This window comes from Haematobia irritans, chromosome 3 (genome assembly GCF_050003625.1).
Source record: "Haematobia irritans isolate KBUSLIRL chromosome 3, ASM5000362v1, whole genome shotgun sequence".
Lineage (NCBI taxonomy): Eukaryota > Metazoa > Arthropoda > Insecta > Diptera > Muscidae > Haematobia > Haematobia irritans.
The window spans coordinates 203,083,704-203,107,063 of NC_134399.1; the positions used below are offsets into that span (position 1 = coordinate 203,083,704).

Genomic DNA, 23,360 nt, shown 5'->3' on the forward strand with positions numbered 1-23,360 from the left:
AAATTTGGTACATGGTATTGGTATATGGTCTCTAACAACCATGCAAAAATTGGTCCACATCGGTCCATAATTATATATAGCCCCCATATAAACCGATCCCCCGATTTGGCTTGCGGAGTCTCTAAGAGAAGCAAATTTCATCCGATCCGGCTGAAATTTGGTACATGGTATTGGTATATGTTCTCTAACAACCATGCACAAATTGGTCCACATCGGTCCATAATTATATATAGCCCCCATATAAACCGATCCCCCGATTTGGCTTGCGGAGCATCTTAGAGAAGCAAATTTTATCCGATCCGGCTGAAATTTGGTACATGGTATTGGTATATGTTCTCTAACAACCATGCAAAAATTGGTCCACATCAGTCCATAATTATATATAGCCCCCATATAAATCGATTCCCAGATTTGTCCTCCGGAGCCTCTTGGAGGAGCAAAATTCATCCGATCCGGTTGAAATTTGCAACGTGGTGTTAGAATGTCGTCTCTAGCAAACACGCAAGAATTGGTCCATATCGGTCCATAATTATATATAGTCCCCATATAAACCGTTCCCCAGATTTGATCTCCGGAGCCTCTTGGAGGAGCAAAATTCATCCGATCCGGTTGAAATTTGCAACGTGGTGTTAGTATAAGGTCGCTAATATCCATGACAAGATTGGTCCATATCGGTCTATAGTTATATATAGCCGATCCCCAATCACATAAAAATTGGTCCATATCGGTTCATATTCATGGTTGCCACTCGAGCCAAAAATAATCTACCAAAATTTTATTTTTATGGAAAACATTGTCAAAATGTTATTACTATAGAAAATTTTGTCAAAATTTTATTTAGAAAATTTTGTAAAAAGTTTATTTCTATAGAAAATTTTGTAAAAACTTTATTTCTATAGAAAATTTTATTTCTATAGAACATTTTGTCAAAATTTTATTTCTATAGAATTTTTTTTCCAAATTTTATTTCTATAGAAAACTTTTTCCAAATTTTACTTCTGTAGAAAATGTTGTCAAAATTTTATTTTGTCAAAATTTTATTTCTATAGAAACTTTAAACTTAATTATATACATATTTAATCGGCCTTTTTTAGTTTAATATATACTACGTATGGACTACCTTGTAATTTAGAAGACGATGTTATAAAGTTTTAAGATACCTTGCCAACGGCAAGTGTTACCGCAACCCAAGTAATTCGATTGTGGATGACAGTCTTCAGTAGAAGTTTATACGCAATCCATGGTGGAGGGTACATAAGCTTCGGCCTAGCCGAACTTACGGCCGTATATACTTGTTTTGCTTTGCGTGTATCATTTCCCAACCGCTAGGCTGACAGCTTTATTCCATTGATATACATATATGGCTAAAAACCCTCATATGTCGAGTCCTCTAACATTTAAATGTGAATAAATCTTTGGTTTCTAGTACCATTGCTCGTTACCGCGATATTGCAATGTTGCATCGAAAAAACGGTAACAACACCAGAAATGATCCGAAAAATGAAGGCCAGATTTGATCGGCAGTAGGTGGTAGGTAGAAAACTATCGTGAAAGTGGCTGCGGAAAAATGCAATAGCCCACCGATGCACAAAAAAAGTTAGACTGGAAAGACCAAAAAGTTGCTTCGTTTGCGAAAGTAGCTGAATAAGCCAATCCACATGGGGTGGTTAGTTAACAAACAAATTGATCATTTATACTTGCCCAAGAGGTAAAAACAAAGATCGTCATGTATTATCATGTACATTCGATTCATTGCTACTGCACAAAGGCCCCCAAAATCTCCAGATCTTAATCCATCAAAAAATACATCAAAAATTTGTCAACGGTGGATTATTTCCTCTCTGTAATGCTAGTGACATTTCTTAGTGTTTCAAAGCTTCTCTCTGTGGTTACACCCTAACATTAAAGGGTGTTCTCACTTGGCTATAAAAAAGAAGATTAATCGAATCGGACTATATAAAGTATATATATTCTTGATCAGGGAGAAATTCTAAGACGATGTAAGCATGTCCGTCTGTCTGTCTGTTGTAATCAGGCGACAGCCTTCAATAATGGCGCTATCGTCCTGAAATTTGACACAGATTCATCTTTTGTTTGCAGGCAGGTCAAGTTCGAAGATGGGCTATATCGGTCCAAGTTTTGATATAGTCCCCATATAAACGGACTTCCCGATTTGGGGTCTTGGGCTTATAAAACCCGTAGTTTTTATCCTATTTGCCTGAAATTGAAAATCTAGAGGTACTTGAGGACCATAAAAAGGTGTGCCGAAAATGGTGCCTATCGGTCCATGTTTTGGTATAACCCCCATATAGACCGATCTCCTGATTTAGCTTCTTGGGCGTCTAGAAACTGTATTTTCTATCCGATTTGCCTGAAATTGAAAATCTACAGGTATTTTAAGACCATAAAGTGGTGTGTCGAAAATGGTCCGTATTGGTCCATGTTTTGGTATATCCCCTATATAGACCGATCTCCTGATTTTTATTCTTGGGCTTCTATAAACTGTATTTATTACGCGATTTGCCTGAAATTGGAAATCTAGAGGTATTTTGGGACCACAAATAAGTGTGCCGAAATTGAGATTCGTCTTTTGTTTGCAGGCAGGTCAAGTTCGAAGATGGGCTATATCGGTCCAAGTTTTGATATAGTCCCCATATAAACCGACTTCCCGATTTGGGGTCTTGGGCTTATAAAACCCGTAGTTTTTATCCAATTTGCCTGAAATTGAAAATCTAGAGGTACTTGAGGACCATAAAAAGGTGTGCCGAAAATGGTGCCTATCGGTCCATTTTTTTGGTATAACCCCCATATAGACCGATCTCCCGATTTTACTTCTTGGGCGTCTAGAGACTATATTTTCTAGCCGATTTGCCTGAAATTGAAAATCTAGAGGTATTTTGAGATCACAAATAGGTGCAAATGGTGCCTATCGGTCCATGTTTTGGTATAGCCCCCATATAGACCTATATCCCGACTTTATTTCTGGGGCTTCTAGAATCCGTAGTTTTTATCCAATTTGCCGGAAATTAGAAATCTAGAGGTATTTGAGGACCATAAAGAGGTGTGTCGCAAATCGTCCGTATCGGTCCATGTTTTGGTATTGCCCCTGTATAGACTGATCTCCCGATTTTACTTCTTGGGCTTCTAGAATTCGTAGTTTTTACCCAGTTTGTCTGAAATTTGAATTCTAGAGGTATTTGCGGACGTTTAAGAGGTGGTGAGAATTGGTCTATGTTTTGTTATAGCCCCTATAGGCTAGGTTAGGTGGCAGCCCGATGTATCGGGCTCACTTAGACTATTCAGTCCATTGTGATACCACATTGGTGAACTTCTCTCTTATCACTGAGTGCTGCCCGTTTCCATGTTAAGCTCAATGACGAGGGACCTCCTTTTTATAGCCGAGTCCGAACGGCGTTCCACATTGCTGTGAAACCACTTAGAGAAGCTTCGAATCCCTCAGAAATGTCACCAGCATTACTGAGGTGGGATAATCCACAGCTGAAAAACTTTTTGGTGTTCGGTCGAAGCAGGAATCGAACCCACGACCTTGTGTATGTTAACCGGAGAAAAGATATTTTAATTTTTCTTTCTGTTAACTGGCAGTTAAAGCCTAGCGGAGCTACATGAAAATGGTCGTTAAGGTCATACGTCCTTACCTTAAGGCCACTTTATTACCTATAGGTAATAAAGTGGCCCCCATAATAACCTGTATACCTCATACAAAATTTATTTCAAATTTTACATAACAAAAAAGTAAAAAAAACGGAAATTGTCGATATAAAAAAATAGACAATATGCGAAAAAAATTTAATGAACACCAAATGAATTGAAGTGCAAAAAGCCAGCAATACCAATGGCATGAAAAAAAGGATATTGCAGGGCATCAACAAATGTTCTGAAATAATGATACACCAATACACCACATGACGTTAACAGGATATTTTTGGTGTATCAAACGGGAAACAGATGTGATATCTCTGTTTCGTTTTTTTTTTTAAATTAAACGACGAGGTTAACATGTGATTGTGTTGCGATATGGTATATAGTTACGTTTTGAATGAAAAAAAAAAAAAAAAAATAATCAATAAAAAAATAAAAAATAACTGGTACAAAAATTGAATGTAAATGCGGGAAAGTTTGTGTTTCTTCCTTATATGGGGAAACGTTTGTTTTTTTTTGCAACTTCGATTAACAAACAATTAAAAATTTTAATAAGCAATGAGTCAAACGTAAGTCAAACGTTGAATCGAAAGGACGTTTTTCATTCAGTTAAAAAAAAAGAAACAAAAATATTAAAAGGAATATTTTATACAGTGAAAACCAAATAATTTAAATTCACATCATCTTACATCTTATCAAAAATACAACAAAGTTTAATAAATTCTCAAGACATACCAAATCTCCAGAGGCTACTAATAACCCTTCATTGATAAAATAAGAAAAAAAAAAAACTTGGAACGTGATAAATGCTCAATTTCCGCTATGCTACATATACTCACATAACAACAAAGTGGATAACAAAGTTAGTCTCTTAACAATATCCGTTTCCTTTGGGGACTATGTGATATGCAACAGGTCTATTACAAAAATAACAGTACATCATCAAAGCCTTTCGTTGTGTACGAGTACAATAATAACCACCTAGGAAGAAGGGGTCCCCCTTTTTTGTATACAAATCTCCCCTGTTTTGTGTTCTCAATTTGTATTTTTTTGTTTTGTTCCTTTTCCTTAAAAAATTACACTTTTTTTACATTTTTCTTTCTCAGTGAAAGTTATGGTGCTTCATTTTAAACAAAAGTCTATGTGAACCTCTAAACTAGATAAAGAGTGTGTGTTTGTGAAAAAAATTAAAGTCTTGTTTTATAAAATTATCTGGCAAAAATGCACATTACCAGTGAAGTGAGTTCAACAACCACCTCCACAAATTCTTCGAAAAAGGGCAGTCGTAGTGCCTCCAATAATGAAAATAACAATAATAACTCCAATACCACAAATAACAACAATGGTTCCACCACGAAAAAACCTGTGGATACAAGCCCTTACCTAACACCTGAAAATCTCATCGAAAGAACAGTTGATGTTCTCCTCGCTGAACATCCTGGGGAACTGGTAAAAACTGGTTCACCACATATAGTAAGTCGAATGAAGAAAATTTTTTAATCAGCTAATAAGTCCATAAACAATCAACTTTATTTTAATAAAGTAAAGAGCTATATTTATACCCTTCACCACTACTGTGGTACAGGGTATAATAAGTTAGTGCATTTGTATGTAACGCCAAGAAATAATAGTCATAGACCCATTTTTTAGTATACCGATCGGCTTAGAATTAAATTCTGAGTCGATTTAGCGATGTCTGTCTGTCTGTCCGTCCGTCTGTCTGTATATGTAATTTTGTGCACAAAGTACAGCTCGCAATTTAAGTCCGACCGTCCTCAATTTTGGCACATGGTCGTTTCTTGGGACAGAGACAATCGCTATTGGTTTTGGAAAAAATCGGTTCAGATTTAGATATAGCTGCCATATATATTTATCTCCGATTTGGTCATAGTTAGCGTGTTTATCAACCGATTTTCTTGAAATACCGTTCATCCAAATATTTTATGCATTTCGAAAATCTTGCAAAATATCAGCCAAATCGGTTCAGATTTAGATATAGCTACCATATATATCTTTCGTCCGATTTAGACTCGTATGACCACAGAGGCCAAAGTTTACTACCGATCTTCGTGAAATTTTGAACAGAGTGTAGAATTGACATTCCACCAATGCTTGGTAAATTTGATTGTAATCGGTTCAAATTTAGATATAGCTTTCATATATATCTTTCGTCCGATGTGAACTTATATGGCCACAAAATCCAGAGTTTTGCCGTGATTTGCTTCAAATTTTGCACAAGGGGTGCATTTGATAGTAGTTAAGTGTGTCAAATTTTGTTAAAATCGGTTCAGATTTAGATATAGCTCTCATATATATCTTTCGCCCGATTTGGACTTATATGGTCTCAAAAGCCAGAGTTTTACCCTGACTTACTTCAAATTTTGCACAAGCGGTACTTTTAACGATACTATTGTATGTGCCAAATATGGTCAAAATCGATTCAGATTTAGATATAGCTCCCATATATATCTTTCGTCCGATTTGAACTTATATGGTCTCAAAGTCCAGGGTTTTGTCGTGATTTCCTTCAAATTTCGCACTAGGAGTACGTTTAGTAGTATCGGTAATTGTGCCAAATTTGGTTGAAATCGGTTCAGATTTAGATATGGATCCCATATATATCTTCCGTCCGATTTGCACTCATATGACCAGGGGGGCCAAAGTTATAGTCCCATTTACGTGAAATTTCGCATAGATAGCAGAATTATTATTCTAACTGTACATGTCAAATTTAGTCAAAATCGGTTCAGATTATATATAGCTCCCATATATACGTACACCAGAGTTGGGAAATATGGTAGACTGTTACACTTACATTTTCAATGGAAGTTTCCTCCAATTAACTAGATAGCGTTAGCCGATTTAAATTTTAATTCTAGAGATTTTGTAGAAGTAAAAAAATTGTCTCCTTTATATAGCTTCCAGCAAATGTGAAGTACTTGAGATGGTAACACAAATGTTGGCCCACATAGGGGTGAAGGGTATAATATAGTCGGCCCCGCCCGACTTTAGACTTTACTTACTTGTTTTTTATTTATTTTTATATTTTTGTAACTAGGTCGAAAACCTTTGTTATTAATACCTTCCCCATTAGGGCTATAACTTTTTAACAATTTTTGCGAATTTCACAATTGGCATACTATAGCCCAATAGGCCATTAAAAACTATGAAGAAATACGTTTTTACTTTTTCGCTAGCGTCAAAAAAGTTCATCCACCAACAGCGATGAAGTTTGGAATATGAATATGAAAACAAAAAACAATTCTGTCAAACTTTATTTTAGTTTTAATGGAAATTTTAGCTTCTTCGACGCATTTTCGAATATAGCCACCTTTATTGTTAATAATTTTGCTTCGTGATTCATTGCATTTCAATATGTTTTATAAGAAAAGTGATATGAAATAAAATTACTTAAATTTTAATCTTTTTTATTGATTTAGAAAATGCGTTTGGTGGGTGAAGTTTTTTTCTTAAAATGATGCAAGATAATGCTGTTCATTAATAAAACATCATGGCGCATCTCGTGGTACTATGCCAAAAAATTTGCCCTAGTCCCCATGTACTATCACAATTATTATTTATTTTTTTTTGTCCAAAGGAAAAATTTCGGAAATAACATCAAATTTTAGAATCAGTTTAGTTTCCAAATTTCCGATAATCACACGCTAAACTAAGGGGCTCTGCGGTGTTTTGACCACCGTTGTCACTCGAGTCAAAAACAAGCTACCAAAATTTGGAGAACATTTTATTACCAATAAACTAAAAGAAAAATCTTATTTTGCAAAACTTTATTTTTATTGAAAATGTTGTATCGAAAATTTTGTCAGAATTTTGCCGAAAGGTTTTTATATAGAAAATTTTAGCAAAATGTTATTTCTTTTTATAGAAATAAAAATTTGTCCAAATTTAATTTCTAGAGAAAAATTTATAAAATGTTAATATTTTATTTCTATAGATATTTTTAAAAAATTTTGTTTCTATAGAAAATTTTGTCAAAGTTCTATTTCTATAGAAATTTTTGTAAAAATTTTATTTCTATAGAAAATTTCGTCAAAATTTTATATATTTTTTTTCTATCAATCGAAATCGAACCCACGACCTTGTGTATGCAAGGCGAGCAATCTAACCATATTTCTATGGAAAATTTTGTAAAAATTATATTTCTATAGGAAATTTTGTTAAAATTTTATTTCTATAGAAAATTTTGTCAAAATTTTATTTCTATAGAAAATTTTGTTAAAATTTTATTTCTATAGAAATTTTGTTAAAATTTTATTTCTATAGAAATTTTTTTAAAAATTTTATTTCTATAGAAAATTTTGTCAAATTTTATTTATTTTTATTTCTATACAAAATTTTGTCATGATTTTATTTCTACAGAAAATTTTGTTAAAATTCTATTTCTATAAAAATTTTTGTTAAAAATTTTATTTCTATAGAAACATTTGTAAAAATTTTATTTCTATAGAAAATTTTGTAAAAATTTTATTTCTAAAGAAAATTTTGTCAAATATTATTTCTACTGAAATTTTGTCGAAATTTTATTTATTTTTATTTCTATAGAAAATTTTGTCATGATTTTATTTCTATAGAAAATTTTGTCAAAATTATATTCCTATAGAAAATTTTGTCAACATTTTATTTTTATAGAAAATTTTGGCAAAATTTTATTTTTATAGAAAAATTTCCCACATTTTTCCTTCTATAGACAATTTTGTCATAATTTCTTTCCTATAGAAAATATTGTCAAAACTTCTTTTCTATAGAAAATTTTGTCAAAATTTTATTCCTATAGAAAATTTTGTAAAAATTTTATTTCTATAGAAAATTTTGTCAAAATTATATTCCTATAGAAAATTTTCTTAAAACTTTATTTCTATAGAAAATTTTGTCAAAATTTTATTTCTATAGAAAATTTTGTCAAAATTTTATTTCTATAGACAATTTTGTCAAAATTTTATTTCTATAGAAAATTTTATTAAAATTTTATTACTATAGAAAGTTTTGTAAAAATTTTATTTCTATAGAAAATTTGTTATAATTTTATTTCTATAGAAAATTTTATAAAAATTCTATTTCTATTGGAATTTTGTCAAAATTTTATTTGTTTTTATTTCTATAGAAAATTTTCTTAAATCTTTATTTCTATAGAAAATTTTGTCAACATTTTATTTTTATAGAAAATTTTGGCAAAATTTTAATTTTATAGAAAATTTTCTCACAATTTTACTCCTATAGAAAATATTGTCAAAATTTTATTTCTATAGAAAATTTTGTCATGATTTTATTTCTATAGAATTTTTTGTTAACATTTTATTTTTATAGAAAATTTTCTCACATTTTTACTTCTATAGAAAGTATTATCAAAATTTTATTTCTATAGAAAATTTTGTCAAAATTTTATTTCTATAAAAAATTTTGTCAAAATTTTATTTCTATAAAAATTTGTCAAAATTTTCTCTCTATAGAAAGTTTTGTCAAAATTTTATTTCTATAGAAAATTTTGTCAAAGTTTTAATTCTAACGAAACATTTTGTCAAAATTTTATTTCTATAGAAAATGTTGTCAAAATTTTATATATTTTTATTTCTATAGAAAATGTTGTCATGATTTTATTTTGATAGAAAATTTTGTCAAAATTGTATTTCTATAGAAAATTTTGCTAACATTTATTTCTACAGAAAATTTTGTCAACATTTTATTTTTATAGAAAATTTTGGCAAAATTTTATTTTTATAGAAAATTTTCTCACAATTTTACTTATATAGAAAATTTTGTCAAAATTCTATTTCTATAGAAAATTTTGTTAAAATTTTATTTCTATAGAAATTCTTTTAAAAATTGTATTTTTATAAAAAATTGTGTCAAAAATTTATTTATTTTTATTTCTATACAAAATTTTGTCATGATTTTATTTCTATAGAAAATTTTGTTAAAATTTTATTTCTATAGTAATTTTTGTAAAAATTTTATTTCTATAGAAAATTTTGTCAAAATTTTATATATTTTTATTTCTATAGAACATTTTGTCAAGATTTTATTTCTATAGAAGGCTAGGTTAGGTTAGGTTAGGTGGCAGCCCGATGTATCAGGCTCTCTTAGACTATTCAGTCCATTGTGATACCACATTGGTGAACTTCCCTCTTATCACTGAGTGCTGCCCGATTCTATGTTAAGCTCAATGACAAGGGACCTCCTTTTTATAGCCGAGTCCAAAGGGCGTTCCACATTGCAGTGAAACCACTTAGAGAAGTTTTGAAACCCTCAGAAATGTCACCAGCATTACTGAGGTGGGATAATCCACCGCTGAAAAATTTTTTGGTGTTCGGTGGAAGCAGGAATCGAACCCACGACCTTGTGTATGCAAGGCGAGCACGCTAACCATATTTTATAGAAAATTTTGTCGAAATTATATTTCTATAGGAAATTTTGTTAAAATTTTATTTCTATAGAAAATTTTGTCAAAATTCTATTTCTATAGAAAATTTTGTTAAAATTGTATTTCTATAGGAATTTCTTTAAAAATTTTATTTCTATAGAAAATTTTGTCAAAAATTTATTTCTATACAAAATTTTCTCATGATTTTATTTCTACATAAAATTTTGTTAAAATTCTATTTCTATAGAATTTTTTGTTAAAAATTTTTTTCTATAGAAAATTTTGTAAAAATTTTATTTCTAAAGAAAATTTTGTCAATTTTTATTTATTTTTATTTCTATAGAAAGTTTTGTCATGATTTTATTTCTATAGAAAATTTTGTCAAAATTATATTCCTATAGAAAATTTTCTTAAAACTTTATTTCTATAGAAAATTTTGTCAACATTTTATTTTTATAGAAAATTTTGGCAAAATCTTATTTTTATAGAAAATGTTCCCACATATTTCCTTCTTTAGACAATTTTGTCATAATTTTATCTCTATAGAAAATATTGTCAAAATTTATTTTCTATAGAAAATTTTGTCAAAATTTTATTTCTAAAGAAAATTTTGTCAAAATTTTATTTCTATAGGAAATTTTTTCAAAATTTTATTTCTATAGAAAATTTTGTCAAAACTTTATTTTTTGTAGAAAATTTTGTTAAAATTTTATTACTATAGAAAGTTTTGTAAAAATTTTATTTCTATAGAAAATTTGTTATAATTTTATTTCTATAGAAAATTTTGTAAAAATTCTATTTCTATTGGAATTTTGTCAAAAAAATAGAAAATTTTGTCAACATTTTATTTTTATAGAAAATTTTGGCAAAATTTTATTTCTAAAGAAAAATTTTGTCAAAATTTTATTTCTATAGAAAATTTTGTTAAAAATTTATTGCTATAGAAAATTTTGTTAAAATTTTATTACTATAGCAAATTTTGTAAAAATTTTATTTCTATAGAAACTTTTGTAATAATTCTATTTCTATAGAAAATTTTGTAAAAATTTTTTTTATATGTATTCCTATAGAAAATGTTGTCATGATTTTTTTTTCTATAGAAAATTTTCTTAAATCTTTATTTTTATAGAAAATTTTGTTAACATTTTATTTTTATAGAAAATTTTGGCAAAATTGTATTTTTATAGAAAATTTTCTCACATTTTTACTTCTATAGACAATTTTGTCATAATTTTATGTCTATAGAAAATTTTGTCAAAATTTTATTTCTATAGACAATTGTGTCAAAATTTTATTTCTATAGAAAATTTTGTCAAAATTTTATTTCTATAGAAAATTTTGTCAAAATTTTATTTCTATAGAAAATTTTGTCAAAACTTTATTTCTATAGAAAATTTTGTTAAAATTTTATTACTATAGAAAGTTTTGTAAAAATTTTATTTCTATAGAAAATTTTGTAATAATTTTATTTCTATAGAAAATTTTGTAAAAATTTTATTTCTATTGGAATTTTGTAAAAATTTTATTTATTTTTATTTCTATAGAAAATTTTCTTAAATCTTTATTTCTATAGAAAATTTTGTCAACATTTTATTTTTATAGAAAATGTTGGCAAAATTTTAATTTTATAGAAAATTTTCTCACAATTTTACTTCTATAGACAATTTTATCATAATTTTATCTCTATAGAAAATTTTGTCAAAATTTTATTTCTATGGAAAATGTTGTCAAAATTTTATTCCTATAGAAAATGTTGCCAAAACTTTATTTCTATAGAAAATTTTGTCAAAATTTTATTTATTTTTATTTCTATACAAAATTTTGTCATGATTTTATTTCTACAGAAAATTTTGGTAAAATTATATTTCTATAGAAGATGTTGTTAAAACATTATTTCTATAGAAAATTTTGTTAAAATTTTATTAGTATAGAAAATTTTATTTCGTTGTTGTTTCATAGTTGACCTTTAAATTGTTAATTATATTTGTTTAGTTCGGCTTAAAGTCATGTTATAAAAACAGATGTTGTTGTTTTTTGTTAAATTTACAGTTGTAAATTTATTTGTTTACGAATCAGTTCATGGTTCTTTACTTCTAAATAAAGAAGACGAACATCGAAGGTGTTTCGAAATATTGGAGGATATTTTTCAAGAAAAAACAACTCAACAAAACAACAACATCTGTTTTTATGACATTAAGGTCATATCGTGCCGAATTAAACAAATATAATTAATATTTTATTTCTATAGAAATTTTTCTCAAAATTATATTGGCATACAAAGTTTTATTTCTATAATTTTATTTCTATAGAATATTTTCTTCAAATTTTCTTCAAATTAAATTTAAAAAAATCTCAAAAAAAAAACTTTATTTCTATAGAAAATTTTGTCAAATTTTTTTTCTATAGACAATTTTATCAACATTTTATTTCTATAGAAAATTTTGTTAAAATATTAGCTCTCTAGAAATTTTGTCAAATTATTATTTCTATAGCAAAGTTTCGTAAATTTTTTTCTATAGAAAATTTTGTCAAAATTTTATTTTTGTAGAAAATTTTATTTCTATAAGAAATAACATCGTATATGTATTAGAGGTGTGCACGTGAGTAATATTTTACTCACGCTCACGCACACTCACGACGGAAAATCTTACTCACGCACACTCACGCACGAAAAATTTTCGAACCGCTCACGCTCACGAACACTCACGAATGAATTTATTTTAAAAAATCACGCTCACGCACACTCACGATAGAAAAATTCTACTCACGCACACTCACGCACGAAAAAAAATCGAGGCATTCACGCTCACGCACACTCACGAAAGAAAATTTTTGCTCACGCACGCTCACGCACGAAAAATATTCGAGCCGCTCACACTCACGCACACTCACGAATGGATTTATTTTAAAAAATCACGCTCACGCACACTCACGAAAGAATTTTTTTGCTCACGCACGAAAAAATTTCAAGACGCTCACGCACACTCACGAAGGAATTTATTTTCCAAAACTCACGCACGAAAATTGTTCTTGACGCTCACACTCGCGACACAGAATTGTTACAAATGCACGAAAAATTTTGTGAAGAATTTACGCACATTCACGACTGTAGAAATGCTAATTTGACGATAAATAATATATATACCCAGCAAAAACTAGGCAACCACATCTCATTAGAATTGGCATTACCAGGAGTAAATCTGTCATTACACGTTGCATTACATTGCGGTGAGTTATAATGACTTATTTGTAATGACAAAAATAAATACTTCTTGGTAATTTTCGAATTGTTATTCTCAAATGTTTAGGCAGTTGGCTTAATTGAAAGGTTGAATACTTCTTAGTACGAATGAATTAAAATATTTTTCTATGCTAACTTAATGGAAATTAAAATACATATATACCGTTCGACTCAGAATCACCTCCTGAGTTGATCTAGCCCTTGGTGTCCGTCCGTCCATGTATTTGTTGTTCGCAGGATTCCGGTCGCAATTATTAACCGATTTTGATTAAATTTGGTATGTGGCTCTTTATTGGCACAAGGACGAACGCTATTGAATTTAGATATAGCTCCCATATACATATATGTATCGCCCGATTTCGATAAATGGGGTCAGATTGCGCTCATTTACTAACCGATCGGCGTCAAATTTGTCACAATGTGATCCACTGACTCTATGTGCAAAATATCATCCAAATCGGTGCAGATTTGGATATAGCTGCCATATATATGTAGCGCCCAATTTTCAAAATGCCCCTTATAACCTTATTGTTGACCATTGTGGCCTCATTTATTAACCGATCTTACTCAAAGTTAGCACAAGGTAATCTCCTGTAACATCAACAAAACCTGCAAAATATAACCCAAATCGGGTCATATTTCGATATAGCTCTTATATATATTTTTCGCCCGTTTTTGAAAAATGTACCCCTTGTAACTTTATTTCTAACCATAGTAGCCTTATCTAATACCCGATCTTACTCTAATTTAGCACAAGGCAACCCTCTGTGGTATCAACCAATATATGGATATAGCTCCCATATAAATGCGTCGATCGATTTTCCCAAATTTGACCATAATACTCTTATTTATTAACCTATGTTGCTCAAATTTCAAATAAACATGTATTAGCCGATCGTATTGAGACTTGTATGTAGCTATTACATAAATCTATTACCCTATTTTCAGAAATTTGAATTTATTACCCACACTAATTGAGCGATTTCCAGTTTTTTTAATAAAGGACTCAATATTAGTAGCATACTAAATAACTCTGTAGGTTCAGAATCAACTATACTCCTATGTTCACCCAGAGAAGGAATATGATCACCTCAAACATGTTTTAAGAGCAAAATGTTATTTTTGGGTGGTGACCATGAAACATGGTTTTCGCAACCATGTTATTTTCTCGGAAATCATGTATCTGATTTCGGCAAGCAGGTTATATTTGACGGGAAAATAACATTTTAGTGATAAACATGTTACATGGTCACCATACAAAAATAACATTTTGCTCTTGAAACATGTTTGAGGTGATCATATTCCTTCTCTGCGTGTTAATATCAGACATTTCTGTTCAGATTATGATAAAACTCCCATGTACCCAGTAATGTTATTAAATCTGGAAATGTGGTTTTCCCCAAACCTATATCATTGATACCCTACAAACAATGTTCACTAATTCAGTAGGGGTGATTTGGGGTATGATGTAGTCGGCCCGGCCCGACTTTCTACTTTACTCGTTAATTCGAATTTTATTTAATCTACCAATTTTTTATGGTACACTTTTTCGACAATATTTCTCATTTTCGTTAGAAAAAAAAAAAAAAAAAAAAAACAAAGCAATATTTTATAAAAGGTTTTATTGTTTAAGGAACGGCACTATACTCGGTTTTTGCACCGAAAACCAGCGCTTCAACATTACTTTTTTAATCAATTAATTTTAAATGAAAAAAAAAAACTATTACACAATCCATACATTGGAAGGTTTAGTGTGACCAAAGTCGTGAGCGTGACCAATGTCGTGAGCGTGATTAAAATCGTGGTCGTGACTGATATCGTGAGTGCGATTGACATCGTGATCGTGATTCAAATCGAGATCGTGATTCAACTCGTGAGCGTGATTCAACTCGTGAGCGTGATACAATTCGTGAGCGTGATTCAAATCGTGAGCGTGATTAAAATCGTGAGCGTGATTTAAATCGTGAGCGTGATTAAAGTAGTTATCGTGATTCAAATCGTGAGCGTGATTTTGTTTTCGTGAGTGTAATTATCAAACATTTTTACTCACGCACATTCACGAATAATTTTTTTTCGTGACTCACGCTCACGCACGAAAATTTTCAGCTTGATCACGCTCACTCACGCTCACGAGATTGACTCCATCGTGACTCACGGCTCACGCGTGAGTCACGAAAATTTTCGTGAGTCACGAAAATTTCGTGTCACGTGCACACCTCTAATATGTATTCTAAATATGATAAAATTTAGTACCCAATTATTAGGTCGGTTAGCGTACCTTGCCTGTAAAAACTTACAAGAGAGTAAAAGGGGATTTTACTCTTTTTATTAAACCTAGCAGAAATATACGCGAACGTATTTCAGTAACAATTTATTATAAACCAATTAAAACCAAACAAAAAGCAGCTGGTAATTTAGTGTTAACCCTTGGAAGTTTTTAGTGGGGTAAAAATCTCCAGCAAAAACTTTACTTCTCTGCTTCTCAAATGTCAAATTTGATCTCTCTCTGGCTCACTTAGGTTGGCTCTTTGGGGTAAACGACTTCGAATTCCAGTAAAAAATTGAGATAATTATTAAAATTTCTAGGGTACTGGAACGGAACGGATTATTGCCATATGATCACCATCTATGATCCCCTAGATCTTTACAGAAATTTACTAATTTTTTAAAAAGGTAATTCGGCACCCCATTCCCGGCTAGAAGTTAAACATTTACATGGAAAAACAAACTCACCTTTGAATGTAAACGACATGAATGTTTCAAGTGATCCATTCATTTGATCACACTCTATGTCCGGGGTTGCGTATGATGTATAAAAAATATTTTCCCCACAAGTATACGCCCTATGGTCTGAGTATATTTGGAGATAAACAACCTTATTTTTAAGTATTATAGTACAACTTGCATTAATCTTCCATTTTTATTTATTTATTTTTCTAAAAATATTTCTTTTATTTTAGGTCTGCACCACTTTACCCACACACTGGCGTTCCAATAAAACACTGCCAATTGCCTTTAAAGTGCTCGCCTTAGGCGAAGTAATGGATGGCACAATTGTGACAATACGTGCCGGCAATGATGAGAACTTTTGTGGTGAATTGCGTAACTGTACGGCAGTGATGAAAAATCAAGTGGCCAAATTTAATGATTTGCGTTTCGTTGGCCGTAGTGGGAGAGGTAAGTGAACCATATAAATGGGGAAGTACCATACACACAATGACAAACAGAAAAATGAGATCCAAAAATCAAAAGAAAAACACACAGTAGCATTAGAAATGGCAAAAAAAAAAATCAAAACTTATGAAAACACTGACAGTGGAAGATATCCGCTATCCAGACCATGGGCCGAGACAATGTTGTCGTCTTTGTTAACAAGTTGGTGAAAAGATGTTAGTCTTTGTACGACCCAATGATTGTGGCATGATTTGCTGCCAATTAAATTGAGGAAACGGAAAATTGTCACTTTTGTTGCTATCATTTATTATTGGTGTAGTGGAGATTTTAAATGGGAGCAGGAGATAAATTGAAATTTTAATGAAGCAAATGTAGAATTGGGAATGAGATTTGAAACCTTGGTAGACGTTACGGAGAAGTTTTTATAAAGTTGGTTTTGAATATTTTTCTTTTAAGGTTGGTTCGCTAAATAGGTCATTTTTGTTTTATAGAATGTTCTCTATAGATAAAACATTCGCTCTCAAAAAATAGTAAACGAATATTTTATAGCTGAATTGACTTTATTTTAATACATGACAATTTCGTTATATCTATATATATAAAATTCAATCTATGTTTGTTTATTTGTTTGTTTGTTTGTTTGTTTGTATGTTCCGAGTTGGCTCCGAAACGGCTGAACCGATTTACTTGAAACTGTCAGAGATCGTAGGGAGCGTTCATGTGGTGAATATAGGGTACCTCATTTTTTGACACCTGGTCGCGGAGGGGGACCTCCCCTTCGTCGGACTTTTTGAAAATTGGACCAAAGTTGACCGATTTGCTTGAAATTTTCATTGAAGATTGGGGTTGGCATCTAGACAAAGATCCGCTACTTTTTATTTCGATATTTGGTTGGGGAGGGGGCCTCCCCTTTGTTCGACTTTTTTTTAAGTACAGTGAAAAAACTAAAATTCTCTAAATTATCTGAGATTTACAGAGAACATATGGTGAGGTTATGGAATTAATATGGGGTACCCGATGATTTCATATGTGGATGGGGAGGGGGACCTCCCCCTTGCCCTACTTTTTGAAACTTGGAACAAAATTATGCGATTTGCTTGAAATTTTCATTGAATGTTGGGGTTGGCATCTAGACAAAAATCCGCTACATTATTTGGTAGGGGAGGGGGTCGGGAAGGTGGACCACCCCTTTGCCCGAATTTTTTTGTTTGAAAGTACAAACAAAACTAAACTCCCCCGACTGAAATTTTACGGAAAAAATGGGTTATGAAATTTATATCAGGTTCTCGATTTTTTAATAAAAATAAAAGGGCATAGGGAGACATCCGCTTCTCTTAAGTACATACAGAGAAACAATTAAACTTTTACCGAGTTACTTGAAATTTACAGAGGACTGGGGAGAGGTTACGATATTAATAGTTGATACCTGATTTTGTGATATTTGGACGGAAGAGAGGCCGCCCTTTTAGGCTTATAATTTGCTTGACATTTTCTGGGACGTTTACAAAAGATACGCTACATCACTTTTCGATATTTAGTCGGGGAGGAGGTCCTCCTCTAAAACTGCAAAAAAACAACAATTCTTAAGAGGCAACCTTCCTTGCCCCACACTTGATGGAAAGTTTCAAGAATTTTCAAGGAAGGTTAGTGGTGCTATTCACTACGGTGTTTGTCGATATTGTATCGGGGAAAGTGACGTCCCTTTAAAACAATAGAGCAAAATTTAAACATCACCGATCTATTTGAAATTTACAGGGAACGTGGGAGGAGGTGATTAAATTTATACACGATATGTATATGATTTTTCGATATCTGGTTGGAGAAGGGGAAAATTGAAATAAACTTTGTCGATTTACTTCGATAGAATTTATAGGGACCATTGAGTAGTTGTGAAATTAATATAGGGTACGTGATAGTCCGATATCAGGTCGGAGTGGAGCGAAGGTGGGGGGAGGGTTCCCTTTTGTCCGTTTTTTTATTAAATTGAAAGTAGAGGGTTGTCCGTAAATGGGAACTCGGTACATAATTTTATGATTTTTGCACAGGCTTCTGCCAGACTTCTTTTTAGTATAGAACTTAAATTTACATGAAATTGGCAGCCAACGTAGAGGGTGCATCATTTTCCAACATTTTAGCAAATGTTAATGTGGTAAAATTTTGTACTATTTTTACTTTTTCCGATTTATTGGATGGGAAACAGTAATTCTTTGTATGTTATTATAATATAGTGCTTAATTTTCAGATATGTTGAGGAGAAGGATACCTTTCCTTGACAAACCACACTTAAAATTCACAAGAAATATAGAAGAAGGTACACCCTCTCCCGCCGTATTTGTACCTATAAACGAAAAATCAAGTAGTCCGATTTGTTTAAAAGAATTCAAATCTTTTCGAATTTGTTTTCAGCACGAAGGATATAGTTGACTAAATTAACGCAAAATATTCCTCCAAATATGCTTCGGAAGGCGCAGCGAAGCGGGCCGGGTTACGCTAGTCTATATATAAAAATAAAAACGAAATTTTTTTTTTCAAATTAAGTACCCCCTGGATTTTTCGAAGGAAACTATATTTGATTCATGGTTGTTGTAAAAATGACTCTAATTTTCCTAAACTTCTAATACATATATATCGAGCGATAAATCATAAATAAATTTTTGCGAAGTTTCCTTAAAATTGCTTCAGATTTAAATGTTTCCCATATGGTACAGGGTATAATAAGTTTGTGCATTTGTATGTAACGCCAAGAAGGAAAAGTCTGAGACCCATCGTTTAGTATACCGATCGTCTTAGAATTAAATTCAGAGTCGATTTAGCAATGTCCGTCTGTCTGTCTATCTGTCTGTCTGTCTGTCTGTCTGTTGGTGTATTTTTGTGTGCAAAGTACAGCTCGCAGTTTTAGTCCGAGTGTCCTAAAATTTGGTATAGAGTCCTGTTTCGGCTCAAAAACAATCCCTATTGATTTTGGAAAAAATCGGTTCAGATTTAGATATAGCTGCCATATATATATTTTTCGCCGATCTGGTCATAATTGGCGTGTATATCAACCGATCTTCCTCAAATTCCGTACATCCGAATATTTTATGAGTCTCGAAAAACTTGCAAAATATCAGCCAAATCGGTTCAGATTTAGATATAGCTCCCATATATAGCTTTCGCCCAATTTAGACTCATATGACCACTGAGGCCAAAGTTTACTACGGATTTACGTGAAAGTTTACATAAAGGGTAGAATTGACATTCTACCAATGCTTGGTAAATTTGATTGAAATCGGTTCAGATTTAGATATAGCTCCCATATATATCTTTCGTCCGATTTCGTCTCATATGACCACAGAGGCCAAAGTTTACTACCGATTTACGTGAAAGTTTGCATAAAGAGTAGAATTCACATTCTACCAATGCTTGGTAAATTTGATTGAAATCGGTTCAGATTTAGATATAGCTCCCATATATATCTTTCGTCCGATTTGCACTTATATGGCCTCAAAAGCCAGAGTTTTGCCGTGATTTATTTCAAATTTTGCACAAGGAGTACGTGTAATAGTATCGGTAAGTGTACCAAATTTGGTTGAAATCGGTTCAGATTTAGATATATCTCCCACATATATCTTTCGTTCGATTTGAACTTATATGGCCTCAAAAGCCAGAGGTTTGCCGTGATATAGTTTAAATTTTGCACATGGAGTACGTTTGAGTACCAAATTTGGTTGAAATCGGTTCAGATTTAGATATAGCTCCCATATATATCTTTCGCCCGATTTGCACGTATATGGTATCAAAAGCCTGAGTTTTGCCGTGATTTGCTTCAAATTTTGCACGAGAAGTACGTTTAATGGTACCGTTATATCTGCCAAATTTGGCTAAAATCGGTTCAGATTTAGATGTAGCTCCCATATACATCAAACTTTACTTACTTGTTTTTTACTAACATTGTGTTCCACCCTAGTGCATTTTGAGTCTATAGATTTTGTAGAAGTCTATCAAATTCTGTCCAGATCGAGTGATATTTAAATGTATGTATTTGGCACAAACCTTTTTGAATAGCCCCGAACACATTTGACGGATGTGATATGGTATCGAAAATTTAGATCTACAAAGTGGTGCAGGATATAATATAGTCGGCCCCGCCCGACTTTAGACTTTCTTTACTTGTTTCTATGAGTGTATAGCACCCAACAAATTGGACGGAGTTGATTTTTTCAAGTTGGATTTAATTATTTTCTGGTAGCGGATTGGAGATTATAATGGGAATCAAAACGTTTTTTTCTGAACTTTTATTGTGAAAAATGGGACTTTTGAACGTTTTTTTTTTGGCAAAATTCCATAGGAAAAGTGGACTTTTCAAGTTCTCGATTTTTCCAAAATTAATTAAAATTAACTTTTCGTTTTTTAACTTAATTGTGCTGCGGGTAAAAGATGTCTTTATATATGCATACCTTTTAAATTAATTTTTAATATATATGTTGTCGTTTACTGTCATCAAATTTCCTTTTTAGTCCAATATTATCCTTTTTTAACAAAAAAGTCGGAAAGATGATATTGGAAACCGATTAATCGATTTTTGGCCAACATCAAAAATCGTTTTGTCGCTTTGCAAAAATATAAAAAATGCATTCTCAGATTAGTTGACTTTGGATATTAAAAACGTCGACTTCGCTTCTTTGACAGAAAGTCATGGTGGAGAATCACCGTGGTAAAGCCGACCAGAATCGTCGTTTGATATATTGGCTGGCTGTAGTACTTCAGTTTAACACAGATTAGTTTTTTGACTTGAAGACAGGTCATGGTAAAAGGTAAGCAAAAGCTCTTAATATCAATCACAGACCTAATAAAATATTACTAATTTTCTCAGTGGCGCTATCCTTACCGACTGATGGCTCGTAGCCAATTTGCTTCGGCTGTTCTTTGTATCGTCACAAAAGGTCGTAGAATTTCTGTAGGATAGCGGGTAAACAGTCCTCAATACTGCTTTGAATGTTCCCAGTGGCCTTTAAAATTCCCGAAGGCTTTAAGAAGAAGGTCCTATTTGAGGCGATTAAATTAAACTTTGTTGTTCTTAATGCTGTGAGGTGAATTTCTGTATTTCTATTGGTACTCTAGAAAATTTTCATACGTACCACATATAAAAAGCTTCCATTTCATATCTATACTATCTCCCCTGATCACATTTATTACCAAAGTGGAGTGGAGTATCTGGTCATTGTTAAATCTTCAAAAAAAAAAAAAAAATATATTCCAGCCAAGAAGCAACGACAAAGAAAAATCCCTGTAAACGAAAATTAAATCAGCGTAACTGTTTATTTAAATCCCCGCATCATTGGCTGTTTGTTAAGTGATTTTTTTTTCTCTCAGTCTCTTTCCTTTTCATTTTAACAATCATTTTCTTACGGTCATGGAAGATTTCAATGTAAGACCTTGACTGGGGATTTTTTTCTCTTAAGACGGGCGACAAGTAAAATAATTTCCTTAGATTTGTTAAATTTTTTTTCAAGTCCTTATACCCATCACCATCTTTTGTTGACAATTGCTCATTAAAAGTGTCTTTTTACGGTTGGGGTTTTCGTTCTTATTTTTTTTTTGTGAAATACACCCCAAAATAGTGACTTAAAACTCCAATACTCAATGACCATTTGTTATTTCATCCCTAAATTTTGTGTTACAATTTTCATTTTTTAAATGTTTAATCGTGAGGGGTTGCATTCTCTGTCAATTTTATAATTCTTTGTGACATTTTAAAGTGCCATATAATTTTTTATTTGAATTTTCTCTTTTTTTCAAATTTCATGAAGTTTTTCTTGGGTCTATCTGAGTTTTAGAAGTTTGTTTTTTTATTTTTTTCCGGATTAAAATGAGTTGTATCCTTTTCAGAATTATATGTAGACAATCCTTTTGTTTTTTGTTAAACATTTACAAAAGGATTACTAGGGTTACTGGTCGATTTCTGAAAAAAAAAAAAACAAATTTACGGTATTTTGTAAAAACTTTTATCCATCATTTGAAATTTCCTCGTTTATTTGTTAATATATATGGATTAGTTAGTCATTTTTTAATTGGATGTATTATACATAGATTGGTATGATGTCATGGGATGGTAATGGATAGTAGGAAATATATGCATTACGATAATTATATGGGAATTTTGAAAAGTTATTTTGCTCTTTATATCATTTTCGTGGAAGAATCCAAGGGATAGCTATCTCAAGCACTAAATCTTCATCTTTTGTGTTTGAATTTCCAAATGTAGTTTTATTTATGGATAGTGTTCAAAAATTCTAACAAATATCGTTAACGGTTGTGGTTGCTTACACCACTACAGTGGTACAGGGTATAATAAGTTTGTGCATTTGTATGTAACGCCAACAAGGAAATGTCTGAGACCCATCGTTTAGTATACCGATTGTCTTACAATTAAATTCTGAGTCGATTTAGCGATGTCCGTCTGTCTGTCTGTCTGTCCGTCCGTCTGTCTGTATATGTAATTTTGTGTGCAAATTACAGCTCGCAGTTTAAGTCCGTTCGTCCTCAAATTTGGCACAGAGTTTTACTTTGGCTCAAAGACAATCGCTATTGATTTTGAAAAAAATCGGATATCACCGATCTGGTCATAATTGACGTATTTTTAACGTATTTTCTCAAATGGTACAGATCATTTAAATTTTGTCGAAAAAAATGCTAAATCCAATTTGAAAAAATTGTGAGTTTTTGAAAATTTTTGAGTTCAAACGTTTCCGACTAGCGAATCCGTTAAAAATTATTAAAAAATATAAAAATTATTTATTTATATTACAGAATTTTTTAATTTACATCCAAAACATTGAATTCGGATCACACCTAAAGAAGTGATGCAAATTCAGTGCGGCTGTTGAAATGGAGGACTTCCGTCCTATGGTAGAGTGTTTCATATTT

The 23,360-nt window shown here is 31.5% G+C and overlaps 1 protein-coding gene across 1 annotated transcript in view; it reads left to right on the forward strand.

The window, feature by feature from the left end:
- The first annotated feature begins 4,881 nt into the window (after nucleotides 1–4,881).
- RunxB (RUNX family transcription factor Runt related B) overlaps nucleotides 4,882–23,360 on the forward strand; it is a 198,173-nt gene continuing 179,694 nt past the window's right edge. The window contains exons 1-2 of the mRNA XM_075302297.1: nucleotides 4,882–5,133; nucleotides 16,241–16,457. Of these exons, the coding sequence (XP_075158412.1) occupies nucleotides 4,882–5,133; nucleotides 16,241–16,457 (469 nt within the window). The remainder of the gene's footprint in view (nucleotides 5,134–16,240; nucleotides 16,458–23,360) is intronic.